Source organism: Xyrauchen texanus, chromosome 47 (genome assembly GCF_025860055.1).
Source record: "Xyrauchen texanus isolate HMW12.3.18 chromosome 47, RBS_HiC_50CHRs, whole genome shotgun sequence".
NCBI lineage: Eukaryota > Metazoa > Chordata > Actinopteri > Cypriniformes > Catostomidae > Xyrauchen > Xyrauchen texanus.
The window spans coordinates 26,167,250-26,181,569 of NC_068322.1; the positions used below are offsets into that span (position 1 = coordinate 26,167,250).

The 14,320-nt window shown below is 38.0% G+C and overlaps 1 protein-coding gene across 1 annotated transcript; it reads left to right on the forward strand.

Moving 5' to 3' along the window:
* The first annotated feature begins 6,585 nt into the window (after positions 1-6,585).
* Positions 6,586-9,056, forward strand: LOC127639217 (uncharacterized). Its single transcript, XM_052121124.1, has 2 exons — positions 6,586-6,826; positions 7,434-9,056. The coding sequence occupies exons 1-2, from the start codon at positions 6,712-6,714 to the stop codon at positions 8,594-8,596; spliced, it is 1,278 nt and encodes a 425-aa protein (XP_051977084.1). The 5' UTR covers positions 6,586-6,711; the 3' UTR covers positions 8,597-9,056.
* The last annotated feature ends 5,264 nt before the right edge of the window (positions 9,057-14,320 follow it).

Here is a 14,320-nt window from a genome sequence, read left to right on the forward strand (position 1 = left end):
TGGCAGAAGCCTCTGCAGCACTAAGCTCTATATCATTACTGAAGCTGACATGCAACCACATGATGCACTCCTTTCTCAACCACTAAAACCTGTACCTGCAACAAGGAAACTCCATCAGGTCACACCGACACACCAAAACAACTCTGAGATCCATTGCAGGTCACTGTCTTGTTTCTGCAGTGAGCCACAGATGTGTGAGTGTTTCAGCCCAACAATATTCCAGTTGACTGCCAACATACCCAGGGTACAGGTTGAGGATGATGGTCCTATACCAATGCAAAAGAGGAAAGGTCCTTTGGCAATGTTGATGGAAGAAATGGAACGGGAGCAAAGTGAGCAAGAGCCAATGGAGCAAGAACCACTGACCAAGAGTGGTCCTGACGGGACTGTGACAGATTTATCTGCTGATGAAGTTCATGTCTGAGATTGGCTTGCGGTCATTTATGACCAGAACTGGTGGTTATCAAAGGCTGCCACTGTGGACGCTCATCATCAAGATGTGGAAGTGGAATTTTTCCACCCTCATGGGCCCAACACACGATTCTGTCCAAAAGGAGGTGGAAAGGATACATGTATGTGCTTCATACCATTTGACCATATTCTGGTCAAACTTGTGGAACCGTCATCACCAGGTCGTGCAAGCAGGACGAGGGAGATATACAACCTATCTGCTGAAGTCATGGACTTCATAGAGGAGAAACATATACACCATATACTTCCTGATAAAGCTAAATGAGTGGAGGAGTGATGTAAATCAGTCAGGGAATACTCACAGGAGTTCACATATGAATTATTATTATTTTTGTGCCAGATGTGTTTTGAGGTATTTACACAGAATGCTTTCTGTATTTTGAAACATTTCAGTTTATGGAAAAGAGGTGATTTCTTTTTTACTTATGATTATTATTAAGGGGTACTTTTATTAATGATAGCCTATTGCTAATTGAACCCATATGTTTCTTATTGAATGTTTGCCACAGTGCTCACAATTGTTGTTATCTGTTCTTCACATCCAATAAACAGTTTACAGTCCAGTTTTCAGAAGAATACAATGTATTATTTTATGAGTAGGGGGCACTAGATGACAGTTTATGAGGATGTCAGTGATGCATTGTACATTATTCCTACTGGTAATTACTTTATTTTTTACTATGATAATTTGATGATATGGGGAACTTTTCATAATGATATTGCTTAATTGTACCTTATATTCCTTAACGAATGTTTATCACAGTGCTCAGGATTGTTATTTTTTTGGACCAAATAGTTAAATAAAGTTGTTAAGCAAGAAGCCATTGACTTGAGTGGTATACATTTTGGAATTGTATGTTGTAATGAGGCCACTGTCACCACCGTCAGATTTGTGTCACCACCGTCAGTTCTAAATTCACCACCGTCAGAGGGAGTTTTATTTGTTTTAAATGAATATGCTTACAATATGTTTTTACAGTGCTGTTGAGTTATTAAAGTAATATTCTCTTTTAATTCAAAAATATGTTTGTTAAATAAAAAAACATTACTTTTTCTCTTTAGCCTTAAAGTAAACATTGAATGATATTAGGTCTTTTAAAGGAGTAGACGTGAAACAGTATAAAAAATGAACAAAAGTTAATATTCAACATTTAACAGCATATATTTGTACTAAGAATGCCAGATAATTATTTTAAAACTCTAAATACATATTAGACCAAATAAATAAAAATAATTGGCTTTTTATTGTGTCTGACGGTGTTGACAAAAACAAAGTAATAACTGGAAAAACGCCTATTTTATGAAAAAAATACAAAATGAGGAGGTTGCACCGGTACATTGCTGAACAGCCAAGACCTTGGTCTATAATGATATACCTTCAGATTTTGTAATTTATCTAACTTTTTTTTTTCAAAATTAAAACCTGTTTTATCCAAATTCCCAAGAATCAGTGAATGGATGATACTAGGGCATTTTGTTATAAGAAAGCAATTTGAAAAGTGGTGACTACTGAGTTGCATTACTGCCAATATTGTTTGGGAGATTACTCCCAAAGTGTTACATACTCTTGTTTTGGAGTGCAAAAATCTATCTCTTGGATCAGAAAAATAAAGTTAGAGTTGAAAATACTGGGTTTGCTTTATTTGCCTGAATATTCATGAAAGATAAGAGAAAAAAACAATACTTGGATTAAAATTAATTTTAGTATGTAGAAATTAAACTATTAAATTGATCTGGTTGCACATAATTCATTTTAGTGTACTGAACATAAAAAAAAATTTGTAAATTTTACTCAAAATAGTTTAGCTAAAATTATGAATATAATTAATCTGAAATTACTGAAAGCGATTAATACACTCAATTTATAAAATATATCTAGATTTAGATAAATGTATTTCGTGCAACCCCTTGACATAATAAAATTAAGCAAAGTCAACATAACATTTTTTTCAGTGTGAATGAAAAGTGACAGTTATTTTTCTAGAATATATTTTCAGATTTCTTTCAAGTACTTACCCAGCAACTATCGAAATAACATTTCAATATGTTGTTCATGAGGGCTCAATGAATAAGCATTCAATGACTTTCTGTTTGCACCTCATTTAAGGGTATTTTCACTCTGCAATGTATATAATGGCTGGCAAATACATGGTTTTTGGACACTCATTTGTTATGCAAATTGGACATTGTTTTGATTTAAAACTCATGTATATATGAGTGCTAAACAGGTGGTTAATTCAATAATATTTATTACAAATATGCATTAAATACATTTAAATGAATGTTCATAAACCTAGTATTTGGAGGCCATTATTTACATTGTAACTGGGATCTTCCTGTATGACCTAAAAAAATTTGAGACTAAAAAATATTTTAGTCTTTATATAATATATATCTAGTCTCTATATATATATTATATAGAGACTAGATGCCCTATTGGCCGCTGCGCACTAAGAAATACGGCCGCCATCTTAAACCGGTCGTACTCCTAGTTTCGTTGCGCGGCAGCAGTTAAGATGCCAGAGCACTGTGGAGCATTTCCTGACAGTTCATTGCACCTGCCATAAAGATTACACTGAGTGGAGCGGGTGACAGGTCTAACCCCGGATTTCCACCAACTGCGGAACGGCTGCCGTCCTTCAATACCTACCAGATACGGATTTGTTGCGGAACGGCTGTGGCCATGACTGAGAGCTGAAGTCACGAGGACACACGATATCTCGCGAATTTACGTATGATCGCGCGATATAACGGGATGTAGTTTCTATAAACAGAACTACAAAACCAGCAACAGTTTGTTTCCATCCAGAGGAGTACAGGGGAAACATCTATTTGCTGACCTGCTGATCTCCATTTTTTGTGGAGATTATTGTGATTCTACCATGGGTAAGTACAATATTTATAATTGATCAACTTATAAAATGCTAAATGTTTATTTTGGGTTCCTTTTTGAATGTATTGGGAAAGTAGTAGGTTGTGTAAAAAGTTAACTATTGTTCTTGTTGGAAAAGGAAAAAGTATATAAAACAAAATTTGTTTGGTTTAAATTGTACTTATGAGTGACAATAATGTTTTGGTTTTATTTCTGTGCTCGACTTCCTGCGGGGCTCTCCGGCATCCGGCAAAAACAGAAACTCTGCGTATCTTCTCCGGAGGGCTGCGGTCGCCGGAGCTGGGACGGAGTCGGAACGCAGCCGTTCCGCAGTCAGTGAAAATGCACACATTGACTTTAATGGAAACCTATTGACTCCGCCGCCGTTCCTGAGCGGATCCGCAGCCGTTCCGCAGTTGGTGGAAATCCGGGGTGAATGATGTCTATGGGGGGACCGGGTAGGAATATCGCGCGCCCGGTCCCCAATCGGCCTGATGAGGCGCGCGAGGGATAAAGGCGGCCGGTGACGATGGATCGAGAGAGAGAAAATTACGGGCATGCCCGTCATTTGTGTGTTTATGTTTGTGCTTTTGGTTGGAGTTTAATTAAATTATCATTTATATTGACAAGCCGGTTCTCGCCTCCTCCTTGCCCATCCTTTAACTGTGTTACAGTGTTCTTCCATTTTTCTTGTACACTCCAAAAAATATTTTAGCCTATTTTTAAGATTTACATTTATGCATTTGGCAGACGCTTTTATCCAAAGCAACTTACAGTGCACTTATTACAGGGACAATCCCCCTGGAGCAATCTGGAGCTAAGTGCCTTGCTCAAGGGCCCAACAGTGGCATCTTGGTGGTGCTGGGGCTTGAACCCCCAACCTTCTGGTCAGTAACCCTGAGCCTCAACCACTGAGCCCCACTGCCCCCATTGAAGATGTATCCATTTCAATTGAATAACAAATTTCCATCAATTGCCTATTTAACAAAATAAGATGTATAAATCTTAAATATTGCAATTTTTATTAATGACATTTTCTTCAAGACTATTCAATTCAATTTGATGGAAATTTGATATTAAATTGAAATGGATACATCATAAAATTAGGCAAAAATATTTTTTTTTAGTGTATAGTGTTCTTCATCTTCATATGTATAAATTAAAACTGCACTAAGACCCAAAACCTCTGTGTCTGAAGACTTGATGAAAATACCATCATGCTAAATTTATTTTTAGTGCATTTATTCCGTTACGTCAAGAAAAACAAAAACACAACTACAACAATTGGAAGTATACATATGTATACTGTAAATATATATATATACACTGTACTACTTATGTTATTTTGGTATCAACAAAGTATACTATTACAAGACCTATAGTAAAACAATACTTTATAAAACAATTTCTAAAACGATGTATGATAGTATCAACATAGCAACAACAAAAAACTCTGTTTTACAAGTAAATTACAACAGCCAAATAATGAAGAGGTGATATTGCTGAATTATTACTCTACTAATAGCAGTTTTATTGGATGAATATCCAGGCTGAGAGATACAAATACAACAACACTTGTTTGATATCTTTAGTAACTTGTATTAATTTCTCAGATAATTCACTGAAAATACATATAATACAGACTGAAAAAGGGTGGGTAATGACTTCATTTAGAGACAACCACCTGCACCTTAACATCAGGAACAGGAAATGGTGATGAATGTTTTAGACAAAAGGAGCCCATGAGTCCGACAATCATGTGGAGACAAAATGTGAAAATGGTGGATACATCAATGCATGTGACTCAAATCTTGAAAATATTGACATGAAAGGACAGCTACACGTCTGGACTGGATATAGATTTACTGGAGTCAGTATCAGAGAAGAGGATGTCAACAGCCATCTCAGAACATCCTCTCCACAAAGGCTTATTTTGGAGAACCTTGCACTGCAAAGTGATAACAAGCATTTTTCTTGGCCACAGCGCTCAGACTCCTCCCATCATTCCTGCAGAAGAGCAAGCACAAGTGATCTGTTTGTCATCAACATCTACTTGCACAGCCTATTACTTTGCACTTGCCTTCATGATCTTGCTCCTCATGATCTTGCTCCTCATTATCTGTCAGAACTGCTGCACCAGTATACACAGGTTCACCTGCTCAAGTCATCTGATTCCAACCGCTTCCAAGTCTCGACAATGGATAGAACATTGTTTAGTGCTGTGTCACCTAAACTCTGAAAATCACTTCCACTCCATTTTTATGACATCTCTACTATCTCCTCCTTGAACTTTTGGATAAAACCCCATATTTTCTCTAAGTATTATCATTTTACCTCTGACTGGTGTGTTGTTAGTGTTCTTCTGCTTGTTGTGTCTAATATTATTGGTTTATGTCATTACATTATTATGTCTTTGTACAATGAATTTGAGCTTGGAAGTACTTTTATAGTAATTGAAAAATGTAGTTCTGTATTTGTATAAAGGGATGAAAAATAACATTTTGGAACATTTAAATTATAAAATAAAAATACTTATTGTACTCATAAAATAACCCGAACTGTAATTCTGTCTATCCTCTGAGAAGTTACTACAAACTTTAGAATGTGAAAATATCATTTTGGTCAATTTATTTTTTAAATAATTGATTACTGTACTCTTATAATTGAGCATACTGTAATAATCTCACCTGTAGTATGTCTGTCTGTCCTCTGGGAACTTATTAGAACATTCTGTAGGTGAAAATGTACAGTTTATTTTTTCTTCATGTATATCTTGCACGTCAATTGAATAAATGAGTGGACATCTCTTTTTTAGCATAGTGGGTGGAGTCGGTCCCTTTCAGACGGTCCCTTACATCTGCTAGACCAGTGGTTCCCAACCTTTTTCCTTGGGCCCCCCATGTACATATTTAACAATCCGTGACCCCTCCCCCCCATATACACTCACCTAAAGGATTATTAGGAACACCATACTAATACTGTGTTTAACCCCCTTTCGCCTTAAGAACTGCCTTAATCCTACGTGGCATTGATTCAACAAGGTGCTGAAAGCATTCTTTAGAAATGTTGGCCCATATTGATAGGATAACATCTTGCAGTTGATGGAGATTTGTGGGATGCACATCCAGGCCCGAAGCTCCCGTTCCACCACATCCCAGATGGTTTTATCTGGACGCACGCGCGTTGCCAGGGTTACACGCTGGCCCGAAGTTAACTTCCGGTCTGTGTTTGTTTATCGGTAACAAAGTATGGCGCCGACTACAAACGCAGTTAAAATTAAGGTGATGAGTAGACTGAAGTTGGGCTCAGGTTGTTGTGCTGTGGGATGCAACCTGACCTCTGGAACAAATACCTTATCGAAAATATAAATGTTTCGGTTTCCTAAAAACGAAGGGAGACGGCGAGCATGGATCACCGCTGTGCGAAGAGAGGCTTGGCAGCCAGGCAAGAATTCAAGGATCTGTAGCACTCACTTCGTTACAGGTAACAAACTCATGATAAGCAACAGATAATAGCTGACCAGTAACAAGCCTGCAATAGTTATTTATTAACTAAATTGATTACTACATACGTAGCTAACATTGTATACATTCAGTTTACACAGTAACGTTAGCCCAATGTTGTAGTTGATATGCTTTAGTAATTATTTAAACTAGCGTTATGATACCTGATATCTATCAAACATAAGAGCCACAATGTTTTTCCATCAATGCTTTACAAATAACCTACATTATTTAACTAACAGTCGCCTTTGGCTTGTTCCCTGGGGACATAAATACAATAATGCTGAATAAAGCTCTTCTAATGAAGCTTTAAATGAAGTACTAAATATGGACTTTTACTACATTTTCACTGATATATTTTATCTGTTAAGCAGCTTTAAAATGATGTGCATTGTGAAATAAATTTGACTTTGACCTAATTTCATTGTACTAGTAGGCTACTAATATTTTTTAAATCAATAAGTTGTAATCAATATCATAGAAATGCACATGAAACCAGAAAAGTTATGGATTATGCCAAGCATGTATGTATGATGCTTAGCAAGGTGCAATACTGTCAACACAAACTGTTTCTGTCTTTATTTTAGGTGCGCCATCAGTGGACCCATGCCATCCAGATTATGTTCCATCAATTTTCGCTCATAAAAACACCATTGATGGTTCACAGAAGTTGGAGCGATACCAGAGGAGACAGAGGAGACCATCTGTGGTTGAGTCTATGGATTCACCTTCCTTAGAGGTCACCCATGCTGACCCTGAAGAAGGATGCACTGCTGTGGGTACAGATCTGTCAATGGCAGACATTGACCAGCTACAAAATGAAAATGTTGAATTAAAAAGAAAAATGGCTTCAATGGAGAAGAAACTGCAATCTCAAGAAAAACGACTACAAGATCATATGTTTGGCAGTCCGTCCGATTTTATTTTAAATGATGACAAGCACACTCATTTTTACACTGGTCTACCATCTGCTTCTGTGTTCTTCACCCTCCTCACTTACCTGACAACAACATGTAACGCATCATCAACCATACTTACCCTTCCCGAGCAGTTTCTTGTGGTCCTGATGAAGCTTCACCTAGGCTTAACTCATAAAGACCTCGCTTTTCGCTTCAGAGTGAGTTGTGGAACTGTCTCAAACATCTTTCATGAATGGCTCGATGTAATGGCTAAAGAGTTACAATGCCTTGTCCGGTGGCCATCCAGGAAAGATATCAGAAGAAATCTCCCCACCCTCTTCAAGACTACAGGTTTCCAACAAGTTAGATGTATAATAGACTGTACTGAAGTGTTCATTGAGAGGCCAACTAGTTTGCAAACACGGGCAGTCACATACTCCCACTACAAATCACATAATACTGTGAAGTTCCTTGTTGGTATTAGTCCAACAGGAACTATTACATTTTTATCAAAAGTCTGGGGTGGTCGTGCTAGTGACAAGGTTATAACAAAAAATTCAGGGTTAATTGACCTTGAACAAGGAGACCATGTAATGGCTGATCGAGGCTTCAATTGTCCTGAATATTTTGCCACCAGTTGTGTTCGTCTTCTTGTACCAGCATCTACAAAGGGAAGAAAACAATTGACAGGATTAGAGGTGACACACTCTAGAAAAATGTCCCGAGTGAGAATCCACGTGGAAAGGGCCATAGGAAAACTGAAGACATTCAGAATTCTGCGGAACACCCTGCCAGTCAGTATGGTCAAACGGAGAAATGATAACAGTCTTTGCACAATAGATAAAATATGAATTGTTTGTGCAGCACTTTCAAATCTGGGGAAACCACTTGTACCAAAATAAAGCAGGACTTAACCACAACTTAAAGGGATAGTTCACCTAATAACCCTCATGCCGTTCCAAACCTGAAAGACCTTTGTTCATCTTTGGAACACAAATTAAGCTATTTTTAATTACTTAGGCTGTCAATGGAGGGACAGAAAGCTCTCGGATTTCATCAAAAATGTGTTCTGAAGATGATCAAGGTCTTACAGGTTTGGAACGAAATGAGGGAAATAAATTAATTACTTTTTTTATTATTAAATATATTAAAATACCAAACACATGCATTGATATTTGTAGTGTTGCACTTGTATCACAATGTTTCACATGGATTGTAATTATAAAATGAAATGATATATTCAGTAATGAACACCAACAACTATTGAGTAACTGATTTATTGACTGATGAATAAAGTACTGTAGACTATGATTTCCGTTTTTAATGTATTTATGTATTTGATGTAAAAAGTGAAAAAGCTTGCTGCTCAAAAAGGCAGGAACAACCTATGCTTTAAGAAAAATAACTATTTTTCTTGTAAAACTGATTTCAGATCAGCACTATTAAGTTGCTTTTGAGACAATGTTCATGTAGCTGTCACTCAACTGCAGTCTTCCCTCTACAAATGCATCCACAACTTTTGGCAGCATGTGTTTAAAGTAAAAGCTACGTAGCCTTTGCATATATTTGGAGACAAAACCATTGTCATAAGGCACATCAAGTTCCAGGTGCTGTACTGGGGTCCAAATAACAAGACAGGATGTTTTCAGCCCGAGACATCCCTAACTGTATCTGCCTGTAGTAACCTCTGGGGCCTTTTGGGTTCACAATGTACTGCCCACCCTCCACTCTGTTGTCTTGGTTTGTGGCAGTGAGTGCATCATTAAGGGATGTACAAGCACTGAGTGTGATAGGGCATTTTACTTCTAGCAGCTTGTCATCAATGATACCATCAGGGCTTGCTGCCAGCCATGGGTCTCCTGCACACACTACCAACCCTTTGTCCATCATTATGCAGCCCTCTCCCTAATCTGCTCCTTAGCAAGTCCCTCGCTTTCCTTCCCATACCTTGTGGCCACACTCCCCTGGAACTTTGGGTAGAGGTGTTCAGTGAGAAACTTAGCCGGGTCAGTTGTCTCACGCTGAGGCACCTTGCTGGCTGTGCTTGCTGTTATGCGTAGCTTGCGCGCATCATGCCAGAGTGGTTCTATGCTCTGTTTTCTAGTGTTTCTCTCTAGTTCCACCACTTGATCTAGGTTCAGTTTAATGAAGGCATCATAAAATGTTGTGCACTTTGGACAGCTCAGAACACTACCATGCTCACTGTGGGGATGAGCTAAGCTGCTGAACACGTAGAGTTCCTCTCCCTGAGCATCATGCTCTCCCTGACTGCTGGTGAAATCCTGACTACCTGACTCAGAGGCTGTGTCTGTCCCACTGCTGTCACACATGACAGAAAAGAGAGCACAGCCTGGCACAACTTCCTAAAATACAGGTGAAACTCAAAAAATTAGAATATCGTGCAAAAGTTATAATTTTGATGATTATGGCTTACAGCTTATGAAAACCCCAAATTCAAAATCTCAGAAAATTAGAATATTACATGAAATCAATAAAAAAAAGGATTTTAAATACAGAAATGTCAGCCCTCTGATAAGTATAATCATGCATATGTATATAGTTATATATACTAAATATATTAATTTCACCTTTTAATTTGAATTACTGAAGTACATGAACTTTTTTTCATGAATTGTTCTAGTTTCACCTGTAAATGGTGAAAAGACCTTACCTACACTGCCATATATATATATATATGTTCAGAGGTACTCAACAGGCGGCCCGCGGGCCGCATCCGGCCCGTCGGCATTCATTTTATGGCCCGCGTCATGCAAAAAATTAATGCATTTTTTTTATAATTTGAGCTCAAAGGTTGCGCAAATATTAGACCGTGTGACATATATGTAGGTAGCTATAGCCTACATGTATACCGCAGACGCTTTGGATAATTTGTTGATGAAACATTGACTAAAATTAAGATACAATGTATACAAAAAGAAATTCGCTTTCTCCAAAACAAAACTTTAGTCAAAATGATGTCTGACCCATTCCAAATTTTCTCCGATATATTGGTCACCTTATGATCCTATTTTACTCATCTCATGGGTTCCCTTTTCATATAATCAACATAGATGATATTAAAAACAACATTTATAAGTTTAAGTTTTTTAACTTAAAAGCGTCGCACCGCTCCGCTTTGCTCACATGCTCTGGTGTGTGTCCTATACATGCATTTGCGCGTGCATGTGGTGGAGGGGTGCGATTTTCGAATAATAATCAAATAATTATTAGTGATCTTCGAATGCCATTTTTGCTTGAAGATTTCGTTTTGTATAAATTTTATCTTCATTTTAATCAATGTTTCATCAACAAATTTGCCTGGATTAATAAATAAGAAGAAACTAATAGTAGACAATATCAGGACATGGAGGCGCCAGCGCGTGAACTGGAACGTGTCTCATAAATTATCTGAAACTCAGCGTATAAACTACTTGTCATCTATAGAAATCTTTAAATATCTACTTTTAAACAAAACAATTAAAAACTAAAAGAAATGACCTACTCTCTGCTTGCTAATTCATATGAAGTGTGCATTTCTATATGCGAAGCATCGTCAACTTTATCTTTGCAGCCACTGACATAGAACAAGTTTATTGATAAACAATTCAAATGTTTCATGCATAATCATTACTTTTGCCGGTTCTTTGTGGCAAGCTTTATTTCAGGTGTTGCATGATATCTTTGCGTCCAAGTAGCCTATCAGTGCTTCGCCTGTGCTTGATCTGCATTGCTATTTGTACTCGTTGTGAATAAGCAGGCCAAAAGAAGTATTTTTATTTTTTTGTCACTTTTACTGACATGTTTACAAAGTGTGTTCTGAAAGACACATTCCCTGCATTAAGTCAGTGTGCTTTAAAAATCTTGACCTGCTTTGGATCTACATATGTGTGTGAAAGTGCTTTCTCTGCAATGGGAATAATAAAGTCAAAGCAACGTTCACGTTTAACTGACAGACATTTGACAGACTGTCTTAGAGCAGCTACCAGTGAGCAACAGGCTGACCTGAAATCACTGGTAAAAAGAATTCAGACTCAGAATTCCCACTAGGAACAAGGACTACTTTTTATCAGGGCTTAGAAAGTAGCCTGTATTTTGATTTTCCTCATACATTTCTCATTTTTTGCTTTAATATTGCAAGACAATTGTTATTCCACTTTTTTGTTCCAGATTTTTTTTTTCATGTTCAGTATTACTTTAAATAGGACAAAGACTAGCAAGACAGGTAATAAACTGCATTTCTAAATAAGTAAAACGGTAAATATTGTCATAAATAAAATCTTACGATGCAAGTTCTAATTTGTGGCCCTTCACATTTTATGTGGTTTAAATGTGGCCCCCTTGGCATCTGAACTTGAGTACCCCTGATGTACTGAATCTTTTACATTAGACTAGTTGATTTGTTAGAGATATATGAACTATAACTTACTTTCAGGGCTTTAAAAAGCGTTTTTGGTGACCCATCTGGATTTAGTGGGGGAAGGCAGAGGGGAGCTTGTAGCTTGATCTTCTTGCCAGGTTTCAAGAAATCACACTGAGCTACTGGTTGTGGATCAGCCTGAAAGGATATTTGAAATGTACATTATACATAAATATACATGATAATACAAATAATTATTAAGGAAAATTGGCATACGTAGTGTTGTACAAAATACCACCAATTGTACACTGATATTTGAAAAGACTAGGATATAATTATTAAATATAATAATTGTTAAAATGCTCCCCTTTTTAGTCACCCGTGACCAAACACTTGGTTTTGAAGTGACAGATGGGCCACTCTGGAGTCCATCCTGAACACACTGCTCCGCAGCAACCAAAATTGTACCCACATGGCTACACACCTCTCCATTGCTGCATAGATCCAGATAGACATTTTATCAACGGGATAAATGAAAGTATTGAAAATGTGTATCTAAATGCTATTGTAAAATGTAACGTTAGCTAGCCAGCCATACTTACCCTGCCATGCAGGTGCAATGCCCACTCTGGATTTCGCCGGACTTCATCGCAATGATCCAGGCGGAGTAGCTCTTTGAAAGCGTCTGACCCACCTCGATTTCCCCGTAAACGACACAGGTATTTCCATCCGTGTGTGTTAGAATTTTTTTTTACTTTTCTGGAATAAAAATAGTTATAGGCATCCAAGCTGCGATATGCCTTGAACGCCTCCCTTGCGTACACACATTCCTTCTCGACTAAATATTCAAAGATATTTACCTGACTGACCTCCGGTAAATCAGACAGGTCTGTAGAAAAAAACGTTTGCCTCAAAATATTGTTGAACGGGTCTGGTAGTGTAACGTTGTCACATTTAAGTTTGGCCAAGTAACGGCTCTTTTCTTCCATTGGTAGTCCCAAATAATACTGGCTAGACATACTTGCTAGCTAATGTAATTTGCTTGTTTCTTTTACTGTCTATGGTTTCTACAGATGAACTCTGTTGTTATTGATTCTACCGGAAGTTACGTTTGGGCCACTAAAGCGCGCATGCGCAGTAACGTTTGTTTATGTTGTTGCCGTTGAAACCGTCTGGGTTGAGATCTGGTGACTGTGGGGGCCATTTTAGTACAGTGAACTCATTGTCATGTTCAAGAAACCAATTTGAAATGATTCGAGCTTTGTGACATGGTGCATTATCCTGCTGGAAGTAGCCATCAGAGGATGGGTACATGGTGGCCATAAAGGGATGGACATGGTCAGAAACAATGCTCAGGTAGGCCGTGGCATTTAAACGATGCCCAATTGGCACTAAGGGGCCTAAAGTGTGCCAAGAAAACATCCCCCAAACCATTACACCACCACCACCAGCCTGCACAGTGGTAACAAGGCATGATGGATCCATGTTCTCATTCTGTTTACGCCAAATTCTGACTCTACCATCTGAATGTCTCAACAGAAATCGAGACTCATCAGACCAGGCAACATTTTTCCAGTCTTCAACTGTCCAATTTTAGTGAGCTCTTGCAAATTGTAGCCTCTTTTTCCTATTTGTAGTGGAGATGAGTGGTACCCGGTGGGGTCTTCTGAAGTTGTAGCCCATCCGCCTCAAGGTTGTGCGTGTTGTGGCTTCACAAATGCTTTGCTGCATACCTCGGTTGTAACAAGTGGTTACTTCAGGCAAAGTTGCTCTTCTATCAGCTTGAATCAGTCGGCCCATTCTCCTCTGACCTCTAGCATCAACAAGGTATTTTCGCCCACAGGACTGCCGCATACTGGATGTTTTTCCCTTTTCACACCATTCTTTGTAAACCCTAGAAATGGTTGTGCGTGAAAATCCCAGTAACTGAGCAGATTGTGAAATACTCAGACCGGCCCGTCTGGCACCAACAACCATGCCACGCTCAAAATTGCTTAAATCACCTTTCTTTCCCATTCTGACATTCAGTTTGGAGTTCAGGAGATTGTCTTGACCAGGACAACACCCCTAAATGCATTGAAGCAAATGCCATGTGATTGGTTGATTAGATAATTGCATTAATGAGAAATTGAACAGGTGTTCCTAATAATCCTTTAGGTGAGTGTATATATATATATATATATATATTAATGCTATGCACATAAACACACACATAATG

What these genes read in the sequence shown, in the direction of transcription:
- LOC127639217 (XM_052121124.1), top strand. Translation starts at nt 6,712, where the DNA reads ATGTTTCGGTTTCCTAAAAACGAAGGGAGACGGCGAGCATGGATCACC. An exon ending in TAGCACTCACTTCGTTACAG is followed by an intron (nt 6,827 to 7,433) that starts GTAACAAACTCA and finishes TCTTTATTTTAG; the next exon opens with GTGCGCCATCAGTGGACCCA.